The following is a 23866-nucleotide window of genomic DNA, read 5'->3' on the forward strand; positions in this document are numbered from 1 at the left end:
TCTGGCCGACAAAAGGAGAGAAGTGCAGAGGGCGTGAATGGAAGTATAGCCGAGACCTTTGGATGACCATAGTGACAAGGATAGGTACAAGGATGGAGTGATATGACTATGATGTTGAGGGGTAACAAAAGGCTGGGGCCTCACCATGTAGCGTGTGAAAGTGCTTGGGTTTGCTGGGGACGGACAGCTTGTTCGATCCTGACCTGACACCTGCAGGAGATCCGGACCTCAACGGGCGTGCAGCAAGAGATACAAAAAGACGGCGCGCGGCTGATATGGGCGCTGTAAGGACGACTTTGACAGCAACAGTGAAGAGGTGCAGACGGGCTTGGAGCGAGCGAAGGGGTTATTGAACTGACGAGGGTTGGAAACCAGTAACAGCAAGAGAAGAATGAAACGGGCACTACTTACGAGATCGTCCGCCACGACAGGAGCCGGCTCGACCTTATACGCCTCCCCGCCGAGAACCAGAATTGTACATATGAGAAAGCATCATAAGGAAGAGACATGGAAAAGTCCGTGCGGAATGCAATGCACGTTGTAATCAATGCAGAGTGGGATACCCGAACCAAGTCGCGTTCTGATATAATGATGCGATGCTGTCTGCCAGAAACAGGTGGGTCCAAGAGACGACGAGTCGACGAATCAACGGACGAGGTCGTCTGTGAGAAAAAGAGTGGAAGCTTTTTCTTCGGCAACCCCACGTGTAGACTGGCTAAGGCAAGGCATGGCAAGGCACACACGAGGATGAAACGCGCCACTGGACGCAAGCGATATTGCAAGCTCGATGAACAGCCGCAATGACCCTCTGATTTCTGGCGTTATCATCAGCGTCAAGACCATTCAACTCTGGTGGCCTAGTAAGCGGCTCTTGCTCCGACTTGATCGAGGGCTTGGTTAAGGTTGACCTCCTTTGCAGCCAGACAACGTCTCTGACTCGATCTCCAGCCGACAGCTCGTCATTATTTCTGGCCCCAGAGTGAACGGAGGGACGGGGACCGCATCGGCCAGAGATAGGGTGGCCTTTCCTCTTGCAGAAAAGCGCTGTTGCACGACTGATCTTTGTGTCTCTTCGCGCTTGGTTTCCTCAAGGGATCAGTGGACGCGTGTCCGGGTTTCTCCTAGAGGCTGTCGTTCAATCCCTCTCACCAAACGCCTGCCAATTGCGCCAGCGGAGCGCGTCAACCGCCAACCTTCTTTTTTTTTCCAAACTATGTGCTAGTCTCAACGTTTCACCATGACTGGCTAACGGCCTTGGTCCTGGCGTCCAACGTCCGGCTCCCACGAGTTCGGACCTCAATCCATTTTCTTACGGAAGCTGATCAAGCCGCGAACGAAATGTGACAGGGCAAGTGTTCTTTGGCTGCGGACGGATTGCACTTTGATTGGTACCACCACGGTCGATCGAGAAGGAACGAGTTGAAGTAGTGCCTCCTCCCCAAATCTCTCCAGCTCATCGATTTCGAGACCAACTGCGAACCTGATAGTCGGCACTTGTGCAACGTACTACCGAGATAAAGACGTCGCGGCACTGTTATTCGTTCTCGCTTATTGATCTGTTTCTGGCTCGAGCGCTCTGTCCGGAGCGGAGTTCTGCACCGGTTTCTTCCTGTCGGTCAGCCTCTTTGTCGACCTCTCCCGGCTCTTGGGAAAGCACGCCAACACTAGGCTCTCGAGCCAGTACATTAGCGGTTGCCAAGTCTCCAGCTGACATCTGCCTTTCTGGGGGCCTCGCGATTGACATATGTCCAGTCCAACGCGATGAGATCGAATTTTGTCGGATCAAATCGATCGGGTTATGTGACGATTAGCATGTAACTTTCTGGTCTGTTGCTCGAAGACGAAAACCGCACAACCAGTGCGTGTATCAGGTAAATCGCATATCAGCTGTGTGCAGCTCAGCACTGCGTGAACACAAAATGAGGCAATGCTCGGCCGTTACTAAACTGCCCACTTGTTTCCAACTTCCGTTGTCCAGGTTTGAAGGAGCAAACAGACATTCGTGTCCGCTTACATCTTTCATTGCCTGGCTTGAGGAATCGGATCGCGGAATATCTACGATGCTTACCTTGATCCTCCCAGCGAACTGGTCTTGAACCTTAGCACCACACCTGTCAACATGAAACATCCAGTCTTGTTTATATAGAGCTTCAACCATTCGCATAGTTTCTGTTCGTAGAGGTACTTTGTTATCAAGTGACGCATGTTCAGCTTTGGTCATGATATGGGGTGGCTGACTTGGGCGTTCTTTCGGTTAAAGTTCCCAGCGCCATCGGCTCACGGCTCGCGGTTCAGTCAACTAGCTCGAGTCAGCCTCGTAACGTTAAGGCGAGTCAACATGATATTACTTCCACCAGTCACGATTAGATTGCTCACAGTTGCCTGATACTAGGAAAACTTAGCTTCGAGCATAATAATCCAGCTGCGATTCGACCACGAGAGACCGTCAAGAGAGAAGCTGCCGAGTCGGAGAAATCGTGGCAGAATCACCAAGACCAAAGAGCCACGATGATGAGGTTGATTCGCGATGAGCGTGACAAACTTCCGACCCACCGACAACCGGAGATCCATTTGACAGATTAATTTCTTGTCATTCCACTTGCGCATGAGGCAGCTCGCGCATGAAGCAGCGGAACTGCGACGGGACAGTCACGGACACATTCGCCGACTGGCCATGAAGTTGCTGTGCTGGAGTCTGGTGTCTCTCTCCGAGTGCTGAGTACGGAGTTCTGAGACGTTGTCACCTTACATATGTTCGTCGACCTATTTTCAAAACGCAATTAACATCCTTGTCTTTTCCCATGAGGCGATCTCGGGGTTGCCATGTGGCTGGGGAGGGTTGCTGTCCCGCATCGGCAGTTGTGTCCCGCAATCAACGCTCGGTGCTTCCGACACCATCGTCTGATCTCCTGATAGTTCGCGGGATCGCATCTCAGAAGCACAGGATTCTGGACAGGCGCATAATACATACGCGCGAATGTCGGGACAAAGTCGAGACTGTAAGTCCACGTACACGTTCGAGACCTCGCAGTCACAGAAAGGCCGAGTGAGTCTTGACCTTGGCATCATGACATATTTTCGGTGCGGGAATGGACCTTGCAACCACGCATTATGCAGAGTATCGGATGGCGGAGCATCTGCGTCCGAAATCGGGAGCCCGGCAAGGCGCAAAGAGCTGGGTCTCGCAAGCATCCTAGCGACTGATATATTCCAGCGTGCGACGGTGCTACTGTAGCAACCTGTCGAAGGCTCCAATCAGTTTTGGTATGGTCCGTCAATGCAGCTTCGAAACGGCGACAATCGTCTGGACGCAAGTTGATGGCGATCGAATGGAAAAATCGAGATGGTCTTCTTTCAGATGTGGGACCATCAATCACACCATGCAATCACTTTTCGTTGCCCGTCTCGAACTTTTAACACAGCGCTTACAATACACAAACTGATTGAAGGCCACGCTCTGGACAAATGTGGTATTCTGCGACTACGAAATTACTACTCTGGTAGAGAGGTGTAGATTCTGATGTCCGCTCATCTGCACTGTCTTTCCAGAATAGTGAAACGAACAACGATGAGTCGACACGTCACCCGGTGACAGTGCATAGCACAGGTCAAGTAAACGGAGCAGCCCAAGCCCTTTTGGGCTCCGCAATGGGCGAAGGATGCAGTAGGTGATACAAAAGAGAAGCAAGTACAAAGAAGTACCTAAAGCTCTGAGCGGTCTTTACTCCGAAGAAGTAGGAGGTGGAGGAGGTGGAGCAGCTTCGGCAGTAGGACCTAGAAACTTCTGGGAGAGTGCGATGCCTACGGCAGCACAAGTGATGGATGTGGCTGCTCGTATGAGTTTGCCGAGCATGGTCGATCTTGTAGGATTGATGCTGGTGAGAGGTATAAGAACTGCACTAGATAGGCGGGTGTGCTGGTCGAGTATCGAATCGGGTTGAGGATATGGAAGTCCAAAGTGGCCAACATGACAGTTTATATAACCAGATCCCAGCTTGGTAACACGTGTCTCCACATAGGCGCGGTGCAAACGTCTTTGCTATGATTGTAAGTCTCCGGGTGGCACTTCAAGTACTATGGGCGCCGCTTCAAGATTGCGCACCAGATAGGACTCATGGGAGCAGCGGTGAAGACGGAGAAGTGCTGAGGCAAAAGAGAAGACAAGCATGAAAGTGAGCGCGGGAGGTTAGGGTGTGCCCCACACCTTCTGACACTTGGGTTCTCACCACAACGCTGTTGCCAATCAGCAGTCTTAGCAGTGCAGCAGGTAGGCAAGCTGCAAGCAATCGCCGGCGCATCACTCTGGTGGATCCAGCATCGCACGCAAGTCCGGCAGTTGAGGTGGACAAACTACCGTCAATGACCGAGTTCATTGTAGGCTGTTGCAGGACAAGTGTGTAGTACAGTGACGGCGTGGTTTGGATGTCGCATTGTTCTGCTAGTACTCAAAATCTGTCCCGTCAGTTTATCTGTGCATCAAGTATGGTTGGTTGAATCATCTTATGACTGTTCCATGAGCGCCTCGCTCGAAGCAGCATATTCCGTGGGAGTGTCGTCGGAGCATCTCGTCAGCCCACAAAACACTTTCGAGACCGCTTGGGATCGTACTCGCTTCTCCAGATTTTGGTTGACAAGGATTCCGCGGAAGGTGGAAGTCGAAACTTTGTTTCCTTTCGCGGTGGGCTCCTTCTGAATCTCCATGCCCCTACGGAGTGTCAAGCTTGGCATGTTACCTTAGCCACCATGAAGCATCTTGTCGAGCAAATGACACGTTCCTGTCTGAAGGACGGGAAGCTCTGTTGCATGCAAACCGGCAATTGTCCAGCGACATTCAATTCATGTCGAATCCGCGACTTCGGGGTGCAATGGCGTGGCTGCGACAACGCCCGTCTCGAAACCCGCTGGAGAGTGGTAGCATACGGCCCCTTACTTCAGATGCCATGCATGCTCCCGTGAGCCGCGCTGTCGTGCACTCCGACTTGTCTTGTTTGATCTTCGAACATGTTCGGACAGGAGCTGGACCCGGGTGTCGTTTGGGTCGTCGCATCATCTCTCTTGCGCAGGAACCCGTGAAACACATATCTTTTGGACTGTCGGGCATCAAGATCATAAAATCGATGGTTCCGAGCATGAGAGTAAGATACTGTAAGTGTCCGAGGTGGTTGTCTGCTCTTTGCATCTTCTTCCCGTGCGATCGAGAATCGAGGCCATGCGGCCGTGTCCGACAGCCAAGGTCCTGCACTTCGCTTTTGGCTGGCATGGCTATTGGGAACCTACGGCTTACTCTTCACAGTACGTCTAAGAGACAGTGTGGATCTGTTGGCAGTTGGTCACCGTCGGAAGGTCGGGTCAAGTCTCGGTCTGCTGCCTCAAGGATGGCTTACTGACTCGAGCCCACTAGGCATATACTTGTGGAGATACCATCCTCACAACAAACAGTCACCTGATGTAGCGTAAACACAATCGGCTGGTCGAAACACAGATCGCAGTGATCGCGTAATACTCAACCGGTATCCGAAGTCTGTCATCAAGCCCATGGCGCTCCACAAACAAGAGTCGGTCGTCAGCGCCCCCAGCCCAGGACCGAATCAGGGCATACTTTTGCATGTGGACGCTCTGGAGCATTCTGATCAGACGATGATTCTCCTGAGTCAACTCTGCTATGAGGCTAGGTTGTCAGCAAGCCCTGTCCTTCAACATAACGTGTTCTCTTTAAAGTTCCACCGGACCGATAGACGGATTATCACAGGCGGTATACGACCTATACGTGCACCTGCCTATATGGTACAATTGCTGAGGACACCGCGGTTATTTCTGATCCAATGCGCGAACGCTAATGCGATGAGAGTCCACAGGGCCCCCGGCTTTGCTTCTTTGCGGCCGCGGTCTCCCGGACCGAAGTCCGAAGAGAACAACAACCACCGATCACCAAGCCCTGAATTATCTGTGAGAAGGATCACCGCTGCAACTGACGAATTAGTTGAAGCCACTCGGGACTCCACCAGCCCAGAATGCGAAGCGATACATGTCTGCAACATCGATGCAACGCGATCTGTATACCCGTACTAACGCAGAGCCCCGTCGATGTTGACCCGGCATCAAGATCGCAGAACGAGCGGAGACGGGGCTCCGGTGGAGACACTACGACTCCAGTCCAACGAGATAGGGGAGCACCACAGCACATACCGCAAGTATAGTCGAAAACGTCCATCCATCTCGTGACCGTTAAGACGCTAGGGCGAAGCATTTGTTTCCTGAGCGAGGCTTACATGACTCTGTTGCAGGCAAGCAGCATTGACGACTCACGCGGGGTCACCTTGAGTCAATCGCTCAACACGTCCGATCTTATCGAGATGCACCATGGTGAACGAAATCAGGGACGTATTGTGGAGAATCATTCAACCAATGCTACAAAATGGGTCCTCTTTTTCTCCACAACATTCCATTACCGATGCTTGCAAAGATCGATAGAAACAAGATCTCGTGGTGGACCCCCTTGTCTCTGTGCTGGGGCCGCCCTATTCACTCCGCTATTGACCCAGCGTAATGCGATAGCAGAGCTATCATGTGGTACCTCCCCGTCGTGCAAAGGTCAGTAACGCGGCTACCTATCAAAATGCACAATGTTCTTGAGGACTGTATCGAATCCATCGAGATACAGTGTTCTTTGATGCTCTCTCTAGATCCATCTTTCGATTCAGAGAATCACTGTGCCTTGTTGTAGCGAGCAATAGGTTCCACACCTTCATATAAGAGAGGAGCGTAAGGGACTGGAGTTACAAAGTTTAGCACACGGGGGGATAGGGTCTTGATTCTTTCCAGGGCGGAAATTCGTTTACAGAGAAGCATCAAGATCACGGTGCTCGAGGGACGTTGCTCATGCCTTATCTTTCCACATAGTGTTTGCATGAGCTGTCTGTATACGAATGCATTCAATTGCACATATCGCCATTGCCTTTCCTCCAACAGTGCCGCTGCCATTCCTCGAAAGATTCAGTCTCGGCACTACAGTGTTGACCACAAGGGCAACTTGGGCAGTTTGAGTGCATCTAACCCATATCGAGGCACCTGCTGCACCCACATTTCAGTCGTGTGCATCTTATAAACATATCGTTGCGGAACATGATAACCAGGCGCCGCCATTGTCGGCTGCGAAAGCACACGTTCTCCGTGCATAGCATCCACACGAGAAGCATCCCATGGATCTAGGAAGTGAGACCCGAACGGAGAAGCTACTACCTGGGCGTGGTATTCGCTGAGAGTCATCGATACATCTCCGTGAGGCCAACTCCAGAATTTCCATCAAGATCGTCGTGATCATCTACAGCATAGTGAGCTCATAAGCGCATGTCCACAATATTCTTGTTGGCTGAAGTCTGCTCAGCCTGTGACAGGGTCGCCGAGATCGTTACAATCCTGCACATACCCAGATTCTGATCATTGATCCACGAATGGTGATGAGGATCCGACAAAGCATGGAAGAAATGCAGAGTGGTACGGTCGTCCGGGATGGCGCTCGCAAGAATCAAGGCAGGTTGCAAAAGCTCGTAATCATCGTCTGTCATAGAGACAAACATGTCTTGCCACAGAACTGGATGAATCTGTTCCTCCGGCAAATCAAACGGGTTTCTTGTTCGAAGCCATACGACCGATTGGATCGGCATAGCTATCTCCAGCATCGTGTTCGTGTGTAATGAAGCCAGCTGCGTCCAGAATCTGCAAGCCCCATTTGCGAACCAAAGCAGACACTCCTGGAGACTCACTTGGGTGACCTAGGTGATACGGTCAGTGAGCAGCGCCGTTGTCTTCGATAACAATGTCGAAGCCCGTACTGTTCTGATTATATCTTGCCACATGGTACCTTGCGTGTTGAAGTTGGGTGAACGACGCCTCCACTGTTTTAAAAAGTCAGAGGCAGTTGGGGAGGAGTTTTTACCCTAGAGTCATAGGCCGGGGCTTAAGGATCCGGGCCACTCATATTGACGTCTGGGTCACTCAATCTGCCATCCGCTGGTTTAGCAAGCTGTTGATAATGCAGCAGCTTCTCGAAAGTATGGGAGAATAGTCGTTCATGTCCTGTATCTTGTGGTCAGTTGCGCCCAGGTGTAGCACAAACAAAAGTGGTAACGACATCCGGAATTTCGAAAACAGTTTTCGTCGAAGGAATCAAAGGGGGCGAGAACGATGCAAAAGTTTGTTTTTTTCTCTCTTCTTCTCCCAGACACAGGAGTTGTTGATGGATTTTCTAACGCGGTTAAACAAAACAGCTCGTAGCCCAGAAACATGCAAGACGCTATGCTTTCCAAAAGTACAGATCCTATCGCGTCCACCACACAGAATGACCTCGCTTTTCCAGAGTCGTAAGTTTCGTTGCATCGATAGGTCATGAAGAGGATATCTAAAGCGCACGAGAAGCGTAAGCAGGTTCCTGCTCACGCTCTCTGCGTCTTTCCCGGTCGCGAACAAAATCTGCAGTAGGTTCCTGCCCATCGGTGGGAGCTTCGAGCATCCGTGGTTCGCGGGGAGCATATTCATCTTCGCTGTCATCATCTTCGTATTCGTCTCGGTCGTGTCGCTCGCGTTCACGTTCGCGACGGCGGTGCTCACGTCGTTCGCGACGTTCACGATCTTCATCACCATAAGAGCGGGCTTCTTAGAAACGTTAGCAACGCAAAGTCGGCAAGACAAAGTGTAGGGCGTGCAAGTACCTCTGATCTCCAATGTTTTGTCGGCAAGTTTTTGTATCTCGTCTTTAGTCAGAACTCGGAGTACAATTACACAGTCCAAACGCTCTTCGAAGCGTTCCTGCGCTTCTTCGAGAGCTTGTGGATTGACAAGGCGGCGGTCAATTTTTGTCCAACGGGCGCCTGAAGGAATTCCTTCTTTGGTTGTCTGTAGGCGATAGATAGTGAGTATGATGTGTTTTGCCTCGTGAAATTAACGTACCTCTTTGAGTGGTTTAACACCTTCACGCATGGGATTTGGATCCTCAGGGAACTTCTGCGTGGGCCTCTTCAAGATACCCTTGACTGGCTGAGAGTCTTCTCTGTCAGATGGAGGCTCAACGATACGTACTCGGTTCTCTCTGCTTTTGTTCTCGGGGTGGTCAACATCATCGGACACAGCAGGAGGAGAAGCCCTGCTAGGAACAGACTCGGCTCCGTTCGTGCGTCTGTCTCTGTCCGAGTCTGCATGATCATGCAAACCTAGATCTCTCTGTGCCTGTTCCATCCGACGACGGTAATCTTCGTCAGGGTCAATTTCTGCGGCAGGTTCGGTGACAGCAGGACGTTCGCGCTCAGGAACACGTTGTCGCTCGTCGGACGGGTGAATGTGACCAGGCTCAGGTACGCGTTGCCGCTCATCAGCGGCAGGTCTTGTATCTTTCTCTCGTGGAGGAGAGCCATCAGCTCCGAGCGTGCGGTGGCGTCTCGAGCTGCGGTGCCTGTCTTGGCCGCTTTCGGACGATGAAGAGTGCCTGTGTCTATCTCTTTCCCTTTCCCTGGGTCTTTCGCGAGTACGTATCTCGCGCTCGTGAGTCCTTTCTCGTTCCTTCTCACTATCTCTCTCTACGTCTTTCTCGCGTTCTCTTTCGTGTTCACGCTTGTCGCGCTCCCGGTCTCTGAGTTCTCTCTCGTGCTCACGCTGCTTTCGCTCATGTTCTTGTTGACGGTCGCGGTGTTCGCGTTCTCGTTCTCTCTCCCTGTCTCTTTCTCGCTCTCGATCTCGCTCTTCATACTCACGATCACGTCCTTTGGCGGTAGTGTCTGAGCCATAAGCAGCAGCAGCCATAGCACCAAGACCGCCGATAGCAGCGGTCGCCGCAGCAGGCAAGATAGTGTTAGTGAGACTGTCGCCACTGCCTCTCGGATTGACTTCTCGATCGCGGTCTCTGCGATTGTGATCCCGTCGATCTCGTTCGTGATGTCGGTCTCTTTCTGAAGCATAGCCATCATCTCGCGGTCGCTCCTTGTCTCTTGGGCGATAGTCTCGATCGCGATCGGACTCTTTTGGATAATCGTAGGTGCAGGGGTCGCTGCGTGGAGGGACGCGGTCACGGTCGCGGTCAGAGTAGTAGGCATCGAAGCTTTCGTTGCTGCCCTTGTTCATGTTGTGATTATATCTGTCTTGGCTGCCACTGCGAATGCCGAAACCTCTGCGCTCGACGCCACGATCTTCGTAACGATGGGATGGGCGAGCGTGCTCGGCGTCTCTGGAATAGACATCGCGTGTACGGTCTTGATGGACAGCAGTGGAGTGACGACCGGACGAAGAAGTGTAGCCGTCGTTGTAGTGCGGCTCCTGGTAAGACAGTCTGTTGGAGGATCGTGGGGTTTCTCGTGTGCTGTTGATGCGACCGGCACCGTCGTTGAACTTGTCGAGGGCACGCGATGTGGGCGGGCCAGAATCTCTAGCTGAAGAGCGAGGAGGGTATGGCTCGACTACTGTACTGGTTGGTCTAGGACGAGTGGCCTCGACACTGCCTGCTCGGTGTCGCCAGCGCGGCTCGGTGTCTCTGTACATGGCGGCAGGGTCTGTGTAGGAGAAGCCGTGGTCATTCTCGGTCTTTCTGGTCGAGGGCCCACTGAGATGGTAGGCTTTGTGGCGGTGGTGGGACGAGGAGTGACGGTCGGAGTTGCGATCAACGCTGTGACGCCTGTGGGAGCTGCCATGGCTCGTGTTGATGTCTATGTCGGCAACGAGACGAGACTTGCCGCCGCCGTCGATGCTGTAGAGCTTCTTGTGCGAGTGGTCTCTGTGCGAGGTGGCAGGGACGGCATAGTAGTCAGGAGTGCGGGTGGAGGTGGAGTAGGCATGTGGGCTCGAGGGACTATGGGTGCGATCGTGCGAGGATTGAATGACGGCAGGGCGGGTACGTGTGTGGACGGGGAGGGCGGTGTTGGCGGTCGAGGGTTGCGTAGTCGAACGCGAGGGCTCGGTCAGGGTGGAGCGACGGGGTCTGCCCGAGTAGGCGTCTCGTGTGACGAAGCTGGTCGTCGAGAGGGGCACAATGCGCTCACCACTGGACCTGGGCGAAGCATAGGCGGCCGAGGTGGCAGCAGGATAGTAGCCGTCGGACAAGCGTGCTGGGTGAGCCAGACGGCGGCTCCCTGGCGACGAGGCGCGGTGGTAAGACATGGGCGTGTCTGTTGGCGCCGACGCCGTTGCAGCAATCGAGTGTGTAGAATGCCCAGCTGAAGAGCCTAAGAATGCCGGGGCGGTGCGATGCGATGCGATGCGTGGTGGGCGGCTATGGAAGAAGCAAAAGTCGAGTCACTGTGTACGCGGGCAGGATCCAAGCAGCCGGTTCGTCTGTCGATTGTTGGTTGCTGACCTGCGGCGTCACGCACACCAGGGAAAGCACGATGGCGTAGTTGGTTGTTCGGTACAGAAGCCAAAGTACAACCTCCAACGGGCCGTTCCTCAATCGCCCTGAGTCGTTGCTCCGGAGCGTTAACTCTGATGCCACCTGACCGTGGCCTTGTCTTCCTGGCAATGGGCTACTCGAAGGACCTCTGCGAGTTTATGTCGTCGCGAGAGCCCAGAGTTCCAGCAGGTTGGGCATCAGAGGGACGACGAGGCGGGGCTTCTTGTTCTCTCGAAACGCTCGTCCCGCTGACCAGGTTTGACCAAACTCCCGAAACGCCCATTTTGCTTGACAGAAACTCTCTCCCCCGACAGAAAACTCTCCTTGCTTGCTCCGCAAACTCCTCCGACATTTCTTTGTCTCCTGCATCTGCCAGACTCATCCACAATCCCAACAGCATAATCAACGAGGATACTTGCATGAGACGTTGTTGCTTTGCTTACTAGCCTGTCACTTTCTGCACATCATGCATTTTCATCTCAAGCCTTGGGCTGCCACGAAGACATAGAAATCCTTGCATTCTCCACTGCTGCTGCCCCACTGTCTCCTTTTCGCTCTCCGAGCAACTATATCCCTCAACCATCTACATGAGCATTGCACCTCCGTTTGTACTGATCATGCTTCCTGTCAAGTTCTTGTCCTTCATGGCGTACAGGAAGGCCTCGGCCACATCCTCTACCTGACCCATCTTGCCCGTTGCCATCTTGCTCGCAAACGATTTGAACATTTGCTCCCTCTGTTCCTTTGGGATGCCGTCCCACAGTGGGGTGATTACAGCGCCAGGGCTTACTAAGTTGACGCGGATGGGCTTCAGGTCCAGCGCTAGACCTCTTGTCGAGCCTTGGAGGGCAGTAGCGAATCCGTTGATGACACTCCAGTTAGGGATGGGCTTCTCCGAGACGTTGCCCGTGGTCAGGGTAATGGATGAGGTTGGGCTCTTGTCGAGCACCTTTGCTGCATGCTTGGCGACCATCAGAGGTGCGAAGAACCTGACCATGCCTGCTTGGATAGTCTTGTCCATAGTTGCCTCTTCGAGCGGCATCATAGCTAGAGAATCTCCTGCTGTGAAGACGACGTGATTGAGCGAGCCAGCCTTCTTGAAGAGTTGCTCAACATTCGACTCGAGGCTGGCTTGCTCGCCCATGTTTGCTGCATACCCCTCGACTCGTTGGGCGGCTGATGGGTATGCCTTTTGCAACCTCGAGACAGCTTCTTGAACTCTGGACTCGTTTGAAGAGGAGATTGTCACATGAGCTCCATTCTCGAGCGATGCTTCGGCGACTCCATAGCCAATGCCTACAAATTCTTTAGTCCGGCAAAGCCCTGCCAATGTAGTCCAGCTGCTTACCTGCGCTGCCGCCAATGATAAGGACTCTCTGGCCCTGGAGCTTGTTTCCGTACTTGTTTTGGTCTGACATGTTCACTCGTATTGATTCTGCTACGATTGTGTTTCTGATTGAGGTGGTGACGACGACTTTATGAGTACGGAGTTATCGGATTTGGTGGTTGCTAACTCCAAACGAAACGTCGTCATGACGGTTGTACTGAGAACACCAGCCGGCAGAGACAACATTGAATATCTACAATCCGCATCATCAAAACCATCATCGGATTGATCATCCTAGCTTTGTAATCACTGCAGATGCTCCACACGTGCCACACCTCCGCGACAGACCCCTTCTCTAGAAATGTCACAATCTTCATGTCGCCCTGGAGGCCGTGGTGTTTTACAAGCTGCTGACCTGAAAAGAGTGATGGAATCATCGCGAGGAAGATTACTCGAGATTGTTGGAATCTGCTTCGCCGTAGGACTGTGATCCATAGAAAGCCGTGATGGTGGAGGAACAGGAAAAGGCAAATTTAGAAACACATACAATGTGAAAGAAAGAAAGAACAGAGGAGAACAGGGGCAGACCTCACAGTATGATACACTTATTACGCCGGCGCCCCTTCTTCTTCTCACCCTCCCCACCATCATCATCTCTCCTCCTCCTACTCCTCTCCTCACCCCCGTGACCACCTCCGCCCTTGCCATTCTGTAAATCCTTGTGCATGATCTGCCTACAGACATCCACAAACACTTCCGTAACATTCTGCCGCGTCCTCGCCGAAGCCTCGTAGTACGGCACATTCCCCCAACCAGACGACACGGCGAAAGCAGCCGCTCTGGAAACCGCGCGGTCTTCTTCCAGATCGGATTTGTTGCCGACCAGCACGATAGGTACGTGTGGATCGTCTTTGAGGTTTACGAGTTGGTCGCGGAGTTCGGAAAGTTCTTTTAGAGAGGATGAGGAGGTTATACTGAAGACGAGAAGAAAGCCTTGGCCGGACTTCATGTAAAGTTCACTAGAAAATATGTTAGTTCTGGTAACAGCGTCTGTCTCTATGGCCGACTCTAAAATCTTACCGCATGGCAGCTAAGAGGTTTGTGTGTTAGCGAGACATGTATGAGGGGCTGGTTGATGTGATGACTTTTTACTCACTGAATTGTTCTGTTCCTGCTGTGTCGAGAATCTCGAGAATTACTTGTCGACCCTGCGGTCTACGGTTAGAAAGACAGGCTTCAGATACAGCTGATAAGTGGGCGTACATCGACATCACATTGTTTGCGATATGAGTCCTCGATAGTTGGGTCATATCGTTCAATCCAGATACCCTGCACGAATTGTGCTTTTTGAATTGTTAGTCACAATACGACATGGGACTGTTCAGTGGTGGGGTACCTGTCAAACAACTTTTTCCGACTCCGCCTGAGGAAAGTCAGCACACGGTACCACAAGATGTATGAAGAATGAATGCTGACCTGAGCCAAGTACGACAATGTGGTACTCTCTATGATTCACGTTCAGCCTGCGGACGTGAGAGGGATCTACACCCAGGGGAAGACATGAAATTACCGGTGATTTGGCATCCGCGACATGGTGTCCAAGAAGCTCCAAGAAAAGGGTGAGATATCGGGCGCCGAAGGCGATGCTCCAACAAAGACAGAGTTTCCAAAGGGACAACGAGATTCGCAATCACAAAACTGGATGGATGGGAGACGACGGGCTGAAGGAAGATATCGGCGAGGCAGTCCCGCTCTCCACTACTGCAAGGCTCCTGACCAGCAAGAGAGGTGCAGATCAGTCGTTAGATCGTAACGAGCTAGTTCAGGTCATGTCAATTGGGGAGCAAGACTTTTACAAGAGATACAGGCAGGAGGATACATGACATCGTTGGAATGGTATATGGTTGGAAACTCACAGCTTGGCACGTTTGTCGATTGAAGGTTTCGTTGGAGATGCGGTCAGGGAAGCGCCCGGCCACTCACGAGCACAGTACAAACGGGCGGATCGGCAGTCGGAGAGATGCGAAGAGATTGATATGCATGTACACGCGGAAGGAAGCGAAAGGGCACAAGGGACAGTCGAATATGGGCAAGATTAGGGAGAGGAGCGAGACGCGTTGGCTTGCAAGCGCGATGCGAAAGCTGCCTCTGATATCAGAGGTGTGCAGCTTGCTGGGATGATAATTTCGGCACATCCGAGTCATGGATTGTGCCGCCGCGCCTCGGCTTCAAAGCACTCTGAGACGACCTTTAACACGATTTGTCTCAACTTGGCCAAACTCTCATGTATTCAGCCATTCTTGGAGGACGCCATGTCTATCCGCGACGTGAGGCTCGGCAATTGTTCTGCTAACTCGGGGATTTGACAGTGACGAAATCCAGGCTTCGACGAGAAAATCTATGAGAGATTGGAAGCATGGTTGAGTCGAAGCCTTTAGTTTACAGCATGGCAACAGGAGCGTGTGTGGACAAGTTGTTATCTATACCGACAGGGCACAATAATCAGACTACAGGAGTCAATGCAAGCCACCAGGAGCTTCAGCTCGCCAGGTTCGCACGGCAAGATGATTCCGGCAGCAACGTCATCAGGGACTGCGAAGTGGCAGCGGGGGCTGTTGTACAGGCGAGCTCGCGAGCGGCATGAATAATTCGCTTGCTGAAGTTGTAGTCTATATGGAGATAGACGAAGAAAGCGAAAGCGAAGGCGAGTCCGGGAGAGATTGAAATGACAGACTAGGGCGACTTCTGGCAATAATCAAGGAATCAAGCAGGCGTTGGTTGGTGTTGAGGCTCGGAGCTGGTGGAAGATCTTCGGAGGGCAGGCGCGAGCTTCTGGGGAAGGAGCTCTGGACTTGTTGGCTGCTGTGTGTCCATAGCGAGCTTAACGCAGTCGACAATCAGGAGCCGTGAAATGCGAGTCCCATCCGTGCTTGTCGCTGCATCCAGCTTGCTCTTGCCATCATGTCACGCCGTCTTTCTTGACGATGCGTGGAAGGTAGATTGGCACCTCGCCCTCGTCGGCGCACCTCAGGACCACACGACCTTCTTCCACCAACCCGTCGCTGCTTCTAAAGCATCCCTATTGTACACCCTGTCGGACAAGGCAATCCTTGGTGCCGTAAATCCCAAGGACGGGTCCCTAAGATGGCGCCAGCAACTGTCTCCCTTGAGCAATTCCACGTCAACTTTCCTCCGCGCCGCTCAGGACCACCACCTCGTCATCAGCGCCATTGACGGCCAAGTCGCTGCGTGGAGCGCTGCCGACGGACGTCAAGCATGGTCTGTTGACCTACAAGATGCTACTGTAAAAGACCTGGAGATTGTCGAGATTCCTGAGCCCAATGAGCAGGGAGGCTCCAAGGATGCCATTGTCTTGACCGGCGGTCCTCTGCCCACCGTACAGAGGCTCGCTCGTCAGGACGGTGCTCAAAAGTGGCTCTTTAGAGACGAGACGGGCGATGTACCTTTCCAGCTCTCCGTCTCGTCTACACACATCTTCTACATTTCCCTGCACACTTCGATGCTGGGAGGCCTCAAGATCAAGGTCGTTACCCTGGATCCCCTGACTGGACACAAGGTCGAACAATACACTCTGGCTACCGAAAGCGACCTTGGCTCGACTGCAGACATCTTGTCCGTTGGTGCCAACTCGGCCTCGCCCATCATTGCATGGACTGACAAGGCCCACTCGACTCTCAAGGTCAACGTCATTGGCTCCAAAGCTGTGTCTACTTTCGACATTGATGCCGATCAAACTGTTTTGGATCTCTCTCTACATGCTCCTTACCACGTCAACTCTCGCCCTCATTTCTTGGTCCACTACGAAACGAGCTCCCAGAACTGGGCTGACGTCTACCATGTCGATCTGGTCAAGTCTACTGTGTCCAAGGCTTACTCGCTTCCCAAACTGTCAGGCAATGCCGCCTTCTCTGTCAGCACCTCTGAAGCCAATGTCTACTTTACCCGCATCTCCGAATCCGAGGTAACAGTTGTGTCGTCTGCTTCGCACGGTGTTCTTGCCCGATGGCCATTGAAGGGTGCCGCTGGCATTACCCTGCAAGGCGATCACGCTCCTATTCACGCCGTCTCTGAAGTTTCTGTCAAGGCTGACATCGTCTCTGCTGTGCGCTCCGCCGTCTACCTGGCATCTGGCGAGTGGGTTCTTATCCGCGACGGAACCCCTGTTTGGGAGAGACCCGAAGCTCTCAGCAGCATCAAGTCTGCAGTCTGGGCATACCTATCCGCTCCTGAAGGTCTTGTCCATGAGCTCGAGATTGAGGGTCACTCCAACCCTGTGCAAGCCTATGTCCACAGAGTCAAGAGACATATCGCAGCTTTGAACTCTCTCCCAGCATATCTCACAGCACTGCCTGGTCGCATGGCAAACAGTGTTGGCCTCGGAAAATCCGATGCTGATGTAGATGCGACGAACACCTTTGGCTTCCACAAGAGAATTGTCTGCGCTACCGAGAGTGGTCGCTTGGTTGCACTTGACGCGAGCGGCAATGGTAACACGATTTGGAGTGTGAAGATTGCCGACAGTGCAGCTACTTCTCCTTGGAGTTCTCCTAAGCTTGATGCACGCCCAGATGGCACAATCGTCGCAAGTAGTACCGATGGCACTCAGCACAGACTCTTCAACGCATCAAACGGTGTCGAGATGACCTACACCGGTTCGGCACTGTCGTCAGGATTGAATCCTGTTGCCAAATATGCCTATGGGGTAGAGGAAGGCAAGGTCGTAGGTGGTCCGATCGCTAAGGCTGCATCATGGAGATTCTCGCCCGGTAACGGAGAGAAAGTCTACAGCCTGACCTCTCGCCCACTTGACGACCCTGTGGCCTCTATCGGAAAAGTTCTCGGTGACCGTAAGGTTCTTTACAAGTACCTCAACCCCAACACTCTTCTCGTCATTACTGCCTCCGAAGTGACACTGTCGGCTACTGTCAGTGTGCTTGATGCGTTGTCAGGATCTGTTCTCTATGTTGCTTCGCACCAGGGCGTTGACGCAACTCTGCCCATCGCCTCAACTATGTCTGAAAACTGGTTTGCTTATTCATTCGCCTCGCAGCCAACAGCGGATGGCGTCAAGGGCTACCAGCTGGTCATTGGCGAGATGTTCGAGTCACCGTTCTCGAACGACAGGGGACCACAATCTGCTGTCAAGAACTTGACAGAGGTTGACTACAGCTACCAGCCTCACGTAGTTTCTCAGTCTTACCGCATTCGCGAGCCAATTTCCAAGCTGGCAGTCACACAGACCAGACAAGGTATCACATCAAGAGCATTGTTGGCTGTGCTGCCCGAATCCAACGCAGTAGTTGGTATCCCTCGCCAAGTCATCGACCCTCGTAGACCCGTTGGAAGGGAGTCCACCAAGGACGAGATGATGGAGGGTCTGATGAAATACACCCCGGTCCTTGAGTTTGACCCCAAGTGGTACCTCAACCACCAACGCGAGATCTACGGCGTTGAGACCATCACAACCAGCCCAGCGGTACTGGAAAGTACTAGTTTGGTCTTTGCTTATGGTCTCGACGTGTTCAGCACCAGGATCAGCCCGAGTTTCTCATTCGACATTCTCGGCAAGGATTTCAACAAGTTGCAAATGCTGGCAACAGTAGCTGCGCTTGCTGTGGCCACTGTCGCCGCTGCACCTCTGGTAAGCTTTACTCTTGATTATCATCAGGGCTCGCAATGTACTGACTCGATGTGTTTAGGTAAAACGTAAGCAGATCAACACGAGATGGCAATTCCTGTAGAGCCGGATGCTAGATCTGTATAGATGAACTTTTTTTGCAATGTACATTTATGTTCTTCGATTCTAGCCCCGTTTCTGCTTGATGTGGGTTTGTGCGAATTGTTCTAATTGCTCTAATGCAAGGGTCAGTATTACCTAGGTAGTCAACAGTCTTGTGTAGAGACAGGTAGCAGTACGTGTGTGGTACTGGATTGTCCTTGCACGCGTTGGGACGAGTACGACGCCACCCGGAAACGCAACAACGATTGGTCAGATGGCCGAGTGGTTATGGCGCTAGTTTCAGGCTCACCTGAAATGAGTTTACTAGTGAGAAATCGCGTGGGTTCGAATCCCACTCTGATCATCATCCTTTTGTTTTGTCAGCAGGAACGTCAATGCATGTTATATGGATGCGTTGGAAAAGGTAGACTTTTGTTTTGGGTTGTGACGATTCTTTGGTGGGGAGAGTGAAGCGTGCGAAGCCTCCAGATAGATGGGGGGATACAGGGGATCACCAACTGAATTTACCAGGTCGAGGTTTGTAGTATACACCTTTAGTTCCAGATTATCCATGCGATATACCCAGGAGCTACTACCAATCAGAAATCAACTCATTAATCCTGCGACTACCTCCTCTGACTGCCGCCCTCGCACTCTCGGCACCAACAACTGGCAACTTCTCCACTCCCTTTTCCTTGAACTTGTCCGGCACCAGGTTCGGATCCAACAAGCCCACTTGCATCAACACACTAGCCTGATCCCAGTAAACCTTTTCACTGAACAATTTCCCAGCTTTGATGCATACGATAGATACGATTACAACTTCGATCCTGCGATTCGTGGCTGGTACACCGGGAAGTAGCCAGGGGATGACTTTGTTGTGGTTGAAGGATAGAGACATTTCGTCGATCACGCGGTCGGTGCCTACGGTGCGGGATAGTAGCTTGCAATTTAGCGACGTAGGTGATGGTTGGAAGAATTCAGAGTAAAAGTCGCCGAGGTCTTCTTCGTGGAAGGCTCCTGTTAAAGAAGGTACGTGGAGGACTGCTGGATTTTGACTGGTGAGGGCGAGGGCTTTTTGAACGCTGCCTTTTCGTGCATCTGGATATATATGTCAGCTTTGTTGTAGTGATGGGTGTGATGGAACATACGGTCTAGTTGTTCGTCCCGTATCCTCTCAATGTCGGAGGCTATCCGTAACGCCTTCCTCACGACTCCCAAAGTCCTGCTCCAAGCCACTCCAGCAGCAGCAGCATCGTATTCATCCAGATCACTCTCGGCGAATCCTTCCTCGACACCAGGGTACTTGTATGCCTGAAAGCTCAACTTCAATTCCCCACCCAAGCCTGATCCATCTCCTATCCTTTTGTCGATGATCTTCTTTTTGCCTTGTATACCGAGCACCTCTGGCGTGCGGATTATCTTGATCATGTCGCCTACGAGATGCACTAGGACGGTGGTGTGCATGGGGTATCGTGTTTGTTGCGGGTCCGGGAGTCTGGATGGGTAGTATGCGATTAAGGCGGCGAGACGAGGTGTGGATTTGACGTAGGCTTCGAGACAGGCGCTTGCTGCATCTCCAAATGCTGTCATGGTATGTATTAGCGACACTCGCTGATTCACTTTTATGAGACAGTGACAAAACGGACCTACTATGGCATACTGATCGTTCAGACCCAATGCTTGGTCAGGAGCCGCATGCATTCTATCTACATAGTCTCTCCCTCCATTGCCAAAAGGCACATACGTCGTGACGAAGCCTTCGCCCTCCCAAGCAGCGATCGTCTCTTCGTCAAAGTCGTCCGTCTCGGCCGTGAGGAAAATGTACGGTGTCTTGCTGACATTGAGATATTTGAGAAAGGGCTCGCCCGAATCTATTCTAGCCGTCATTGTCGCTGGAGGGGTTTCTGTATGGGTGTATGTGGGTTGGAAAGGGAATGAGGGAGGAAGTGTCTACGTAACTTCACGCTTTCTTGTGCCCTGCCTTGATTTTTGTACAGCTTCTGAAGACGTGTTTCGACACAAGAGACTCTACCTTGGCCTCGCTCTTGCGATTCTTGCGACAGTAGAAAACATATCGAGAACTGCTCTTACCTCCTCGGTCCTTACTACCATCACGAAGAAATATCTCGCAGGTCGTGGAATACGGGAACCAAGAAGGCAGGCGCGACTCGCGACGCGGGTTGGTGACGTCGAAGCTGCATTCCTGACAGGCTGCAAACCTCCGTTATCTCCGCGTGTGATTGTTGAGCTTATCACCCTGTCTCTCGCGATTCTTGTGCTGTCGACAACCATGTCGAGACGCGAAAGCGAAACAATGACTCTCCAAGTTGTAGCTTTCACAGAAGTAATCCAAGCCGACCGCATATAGAGAGGCATACTGGTTTGATCCATCATTCGTCCGTATATCTCAGGAATACTCAAAAAGCTTAGGAAACACCATTTGAGATCGATGCCAGCATACCACCCAAGTAAACTTCGTGCTCAGACCGGTCCAACACAACTGAAAGCCGTCGAGGAGCCAGAGGCATACGCGTCGATCATGGACTTGACGGAAGAATAAGTTCCCAAAACACAAGTCACCACAGCCCCGAGGAAGAAGACGGCATTCCAAAGTTTAATGTACCACCTGCGAGCGAAGAAGCCGCGGATCCACCTCTTTATACCACGGTCATGTCGTACTGTCTCACCAGTAGTCGGATTGAATCCTTCGCCTTGCTCAGGGCGGATTGCATCGTACTGGATCTGCACTCCCAGCATGAGGAGAGGTGGAAAGGTGTATGTGAACTGGAGGATGCAAAGGGCGGCCACGAGCCCGGAGAGCGCGCTGACATCCCGTCAGACGCAATCATGAGATACGTTAGGGTTACAACTTACCTGAACTGAGGGATAGCGGCGGCAAGGAGGAACGCAATGCCCCAGTAGATAGGCACAATGCCAGCCCAGACAAGCTTTCCAGCTCTTGTGGTGAGCTCTGGCAGGCCCAACAGTTCCTGGAAAATGTTCTGATACATAACCGATTGAATAAGTTAGCTCTACGCTCTGCGAGACAACAAAGATCTAATCTTACCTTGATCCCAATGTTTCCATACAGTCCGGCAGCTATGAGGGCCGTCACAAAGGCGATTATGTTTCCTGCAGTCAAGGCTGCGTGAGGAAACATTCCCTGGTTCAATCGTCAACATGAATGCATCGTATCCCGAGTCGATGCCGATATACCTGTTGAGCTGGATTGATAGTGTACTGGCCCTGGTAGGAATACACAAAGATGCCGAAGAATAGATACACAACATAGATGAAGGTCTCTGCAATAACCAAAGCTTTCCAGAAGTCGAATGGCTTTTTGATTCGTCAGCATTCAGTAGCACGTGGTTTCGTCAATGTGTAGTTGTGGTTGTACAGGGAGGTTTGACCAGAAGTCACGTCAAGACGCGGCTGAGCCTCCTAGGGCAGCCCCAGCAGCGTCTGACGAGACGAGGGCACGTACCTTCCTCATTTCGCTCATGAATTCGCAGTAAAGCATGGCACCGCCGTAGGAGTAAACCGCCTGCATCAAGCCCACAACTTGTCCGCTAAACTCAACAGTCGCTGGTGGGCCTGCGGTAGTCATTACTGGAGGCGCAGGGGGCCCGATATCGACGCCATTGGATTTGGCAGCGGCTTCATAGTTTGGATGCGAGTGGGTCACGACGGCCATCGTGAGGATCATGACCGTTACGTTGAGCCATACGGCGCAGTTGGCGATCCAGCCATATTTCTGCAGGGTGCGCACTTGACCGAGCACAAAACCACATGCTAACCAACTTATCAGAACGTATCTCATCAACCAAGGAGCTTCAAATTACCTGTCCAAATGACACAACACTGGGCAGAACATGGTCAGCTCGTTTTCTGGCGATCTTCATGGCACATGGCATGGAAAGTAATCCTTTAAGTTGCACTCACCACAATATAACAACTGACTTATGTTAGTCGTGATGATCTTAAGATAGGTAGTGAATACTAGAGACTTGGAGCTTACATGTTTGAGTTGATCTGATAAAGCCCTTGGCCGTTCTGGATGATGATGACTCCCACGTTGAAGATGAGCTGGATTGCTTGCAAGATGTTCACCAAATGACGCGTGACACTTCCATAAGCTCTGAATGCGATGTCGCCAAAGGTTTTCATAGGATACTGATCAGAATCAAGCTGAAGGAACATAATCCAGATTTGATAGCCTGTGTAGCCCGCTAGAGCTCCGAAGATGGTGTACAGAACGATACCTGGACCGTATCCCATCTGTGCCAAAGCCCACCTAAAACACTGTCAACCGACGTAGCTCGATGATCAATCGTAGAGATTTGACATACGGCACAGAGTAAGGACCCAACACATCTGTGGTGATGAGATAGAAGATAGATCCCCAAGTTGCTGTCCTTGCGGCTCTAGAAGCCTGTAGCCACTCTTCCTCTGTCACAACAGCCGGTCTACTGATTGCAGGAACTTCCGAGTCACCAGTCTTCTCGTCCGTAGCTGTACCCAGTCCCTTACTAGATTGCCTTGGATTGGTTGGATCGGAACCAGTGATGATTGAAGGAACAGCATCCCGTTTGCCAAAACTCAAGAATTTTCTGGCTGGAGTTTTGACTATTGGAATGCCCCTCTGCTGTTCACGAGTGATTTTGGCCCAGTAGAAGTACTCTTCGATGGTCACCGAGGGGTCATGCACGTTCCTCAGTGCCGGTGTTGGGAGTTGTGCTATGCCAGGTTCAGTAGCACTCATCCTCGGATCGCCTTCCAGAGCCAGAGCTGCAGGCTGTGCCATCGTTATTGACGGAGAGTTTAGAGACTTGACTGTGTCTTCGAGTCGGTATGATATGATCAGGTAGGTGGGAATCGCGACCAATTTATGCGATGCACCAAGATGCGCGTCACAGACTCACATGAATGGAGAGTAGTAGGAATATCAACCTGTATCCTTGATTGGGCAAGGGATGTTGCGAGATAGCGGCAGCTACGGGTACAAGAGATTAGCGCAAATGAATGCAGGCTTGCCGGTTTGGCCAATAATAGGACTGAGGGGGATGTTGACTTGACCACCCTTGATGCAGTGATAGGCGGCACGTTTGAGTCCAAGACGGACGATGACCCGGTGGCAGCATTGGCATGATGTTCGCTGCTTCCGTCGAATTTCCAACCTAGCTCTTTGAGGCAGGTGCCATCCGCACTGTGCATACATGGGGAGGGAACTGCGCGACTGGTTTGTTGCCCTTCATCTGCAACAATTTGATTATGCAGCCCTCAGCGACAGCAACTTTGCTGGATGCCGCGTGAGAGCTTCCCTCCTCCTTGCATGGACCAAAACACGAGGCACGCATCACGAAAGTACAAACCAATAGCACTTGCCAAATTTTACCAAGTATCTTGAGAAGCCAAGTTTGAATAAGCA

At 52.0% G+C, this 23866-nt stretch overlaps 7 protein-coding genes across 7 annotated transcripts; 1 reads left to right on the forward strand and 6 right to left on the reverse strand.

The window, feature by feature from the left end:
• Positions 1 to 7262: 7262 nt before the first annotated feature.
• M436DRAFT_59461 (uncharacterized protein) lies at positions 7263 to 7679 on the reverse strand (the record flags this gene model as incomplete). Its single annotated transcript, XM_013576588.1, has 2 exons — positions 7263 to 7321; positions 7427 to 7679. The coding sequence occupies 2 exons, from the start codon at positions 7677 to 7679 to the stop codon at positions 7263 to 7265; spliced, it is 312 nt and encodes a 103-aa protein (XP_013432042.1).
• Positions 7680 to 8398: 719 nt separating this feature from the next.
• On the reverse strand, positions 8399 to 11139 carry M436DRAFT_36087 (uncharacterized protein; the record flags this gene model as incomplete). The annotated part of the gene is made up of 3 exons (XM_013576326.1): positions 8399 to 8652; positions 8709 to 8892; positions 8947 to 11139. 3 exons carry the CDS (start codon positions 11137 to 11139, stop codon positions 8399 to 8401), a joined length of 2631 nt encoding a protein of 876 aa, XP_013431780.1.
• An 812-nt stretch (positions 11140 to 11951) lies between these two features.
• M436DRAFT_77356 (NAD(P)-binding protein) lies at positions 11952 to 12786 on the reverse strand (the record flags this gene model as incomplete). Its single annotated transcript, XM_013576892.1, has 2 exons — positions 11952 to 12664; positions 12717 to 12786. The coding sequence occupies 2 exons, from the start codon at positions 12784 to 12786 to the stop codon at positions 11952 to 11954; spliced, it is 783 nt and encodes a 260-aa protein (XP_013432346.1).
• A 498-nt stretch (positions 12787 to 13284) lies between these two features.
• M436DRAFT_35462 (ras-domain-containing protein) lies at positions 13285 to 14128 on the reverse strand (the record flags this gene model as incomplete). Its single annotated transcript, XM_013576224.1, has 4 exons — positions 13285 to 13714; positions 13848 to 13903; positions 13959 to 14038; positions 14092 to 14128. Coding segments are annotated over 4 exons (603 nt in total), but the record flags the coding sequence as incomplete, so codon positions are not given.
• Positions 14129 to 15606: 1478 nt separating this feature from the next.
• On the forward strand, positions 15607 to 18457 carry M436DRAFT_37009 (DUF1620-domain-containing protein; the record flags this gene model as incomplete). The annotated part of the gene is made up of 2 exons (XM_013576509.1): positions 15607 to 18357; positions 18428 to 18457. 2 exons carry the CDS (start codon positions 15607 to 15609, stop codon positions 18455 to 18457), a joined length of 2781 nt encoding a protein of 926 aa, XP_013431963.1.
• A 570-nt stretch (positions 18458 to 19027) lies between these two features.
• Positions 19028 to 20325, reverse strand: M436DRAFT_36464 (uncharacterized protein; the record flags this gene model as incomplete). The annotated part of the gene is made up of 4 exons (XM_013576398.1): positions 19028 to 19536; positions 19587 to 19761; positions 19876 to 20021; positions 20085 to 20325. 4 exons carry the CDS (start codon positions 20323 to 20325, stop codon positions 19028 to 19030), a joined length of 1071 nt encoding a protein of 356 aa, XP_013431852.1.
• Positions 20326 to 20919: 594 nt separating this feature from the next.
• M436DRAFT_35944 (uncharacterized protein) lies at positions 20920 to 23200 on the reverse strand (the record flags this gene model as incomplete). Its single annotated transcript, XM_013576302.1, has 9 exons — positions 20920 to 21262; positions 21313 to 21440; positions 21506 to 21601; positions 21655 to 21774; positions 21923 to 22230; positions 22281 to 22299; positions 22381 to 22393; positions 22457 to 22732; positions 22788 to 23200. The coding sequence occupies 9 exons, from the start codon at positions 23198 to 23200 to the stop codon at positions 20920 to 20922; spliced, it is 1716 nt and encodes a 571-aa protein (XP_013431756.1).
• Between the last annotated feature and the right edge of the window lie 666 nt (positions 23201 to 23866).

The sequence above is a fragment of the Aureobasidium namibiae genome (genome assembly GCF_000721765.1).
Source record: "Aureobasidium namibiae CBS 147.97 unplaced genomic scaffold scaffold_1, whole genome shotgun sequence".
Lineage (NCBI taxonomy): Eukaryota > Fungi > Ascomycota > Dothideomycetes > Dothideales > Saccotheciaceae > Aureobasidium > Aureobasidium namibiae.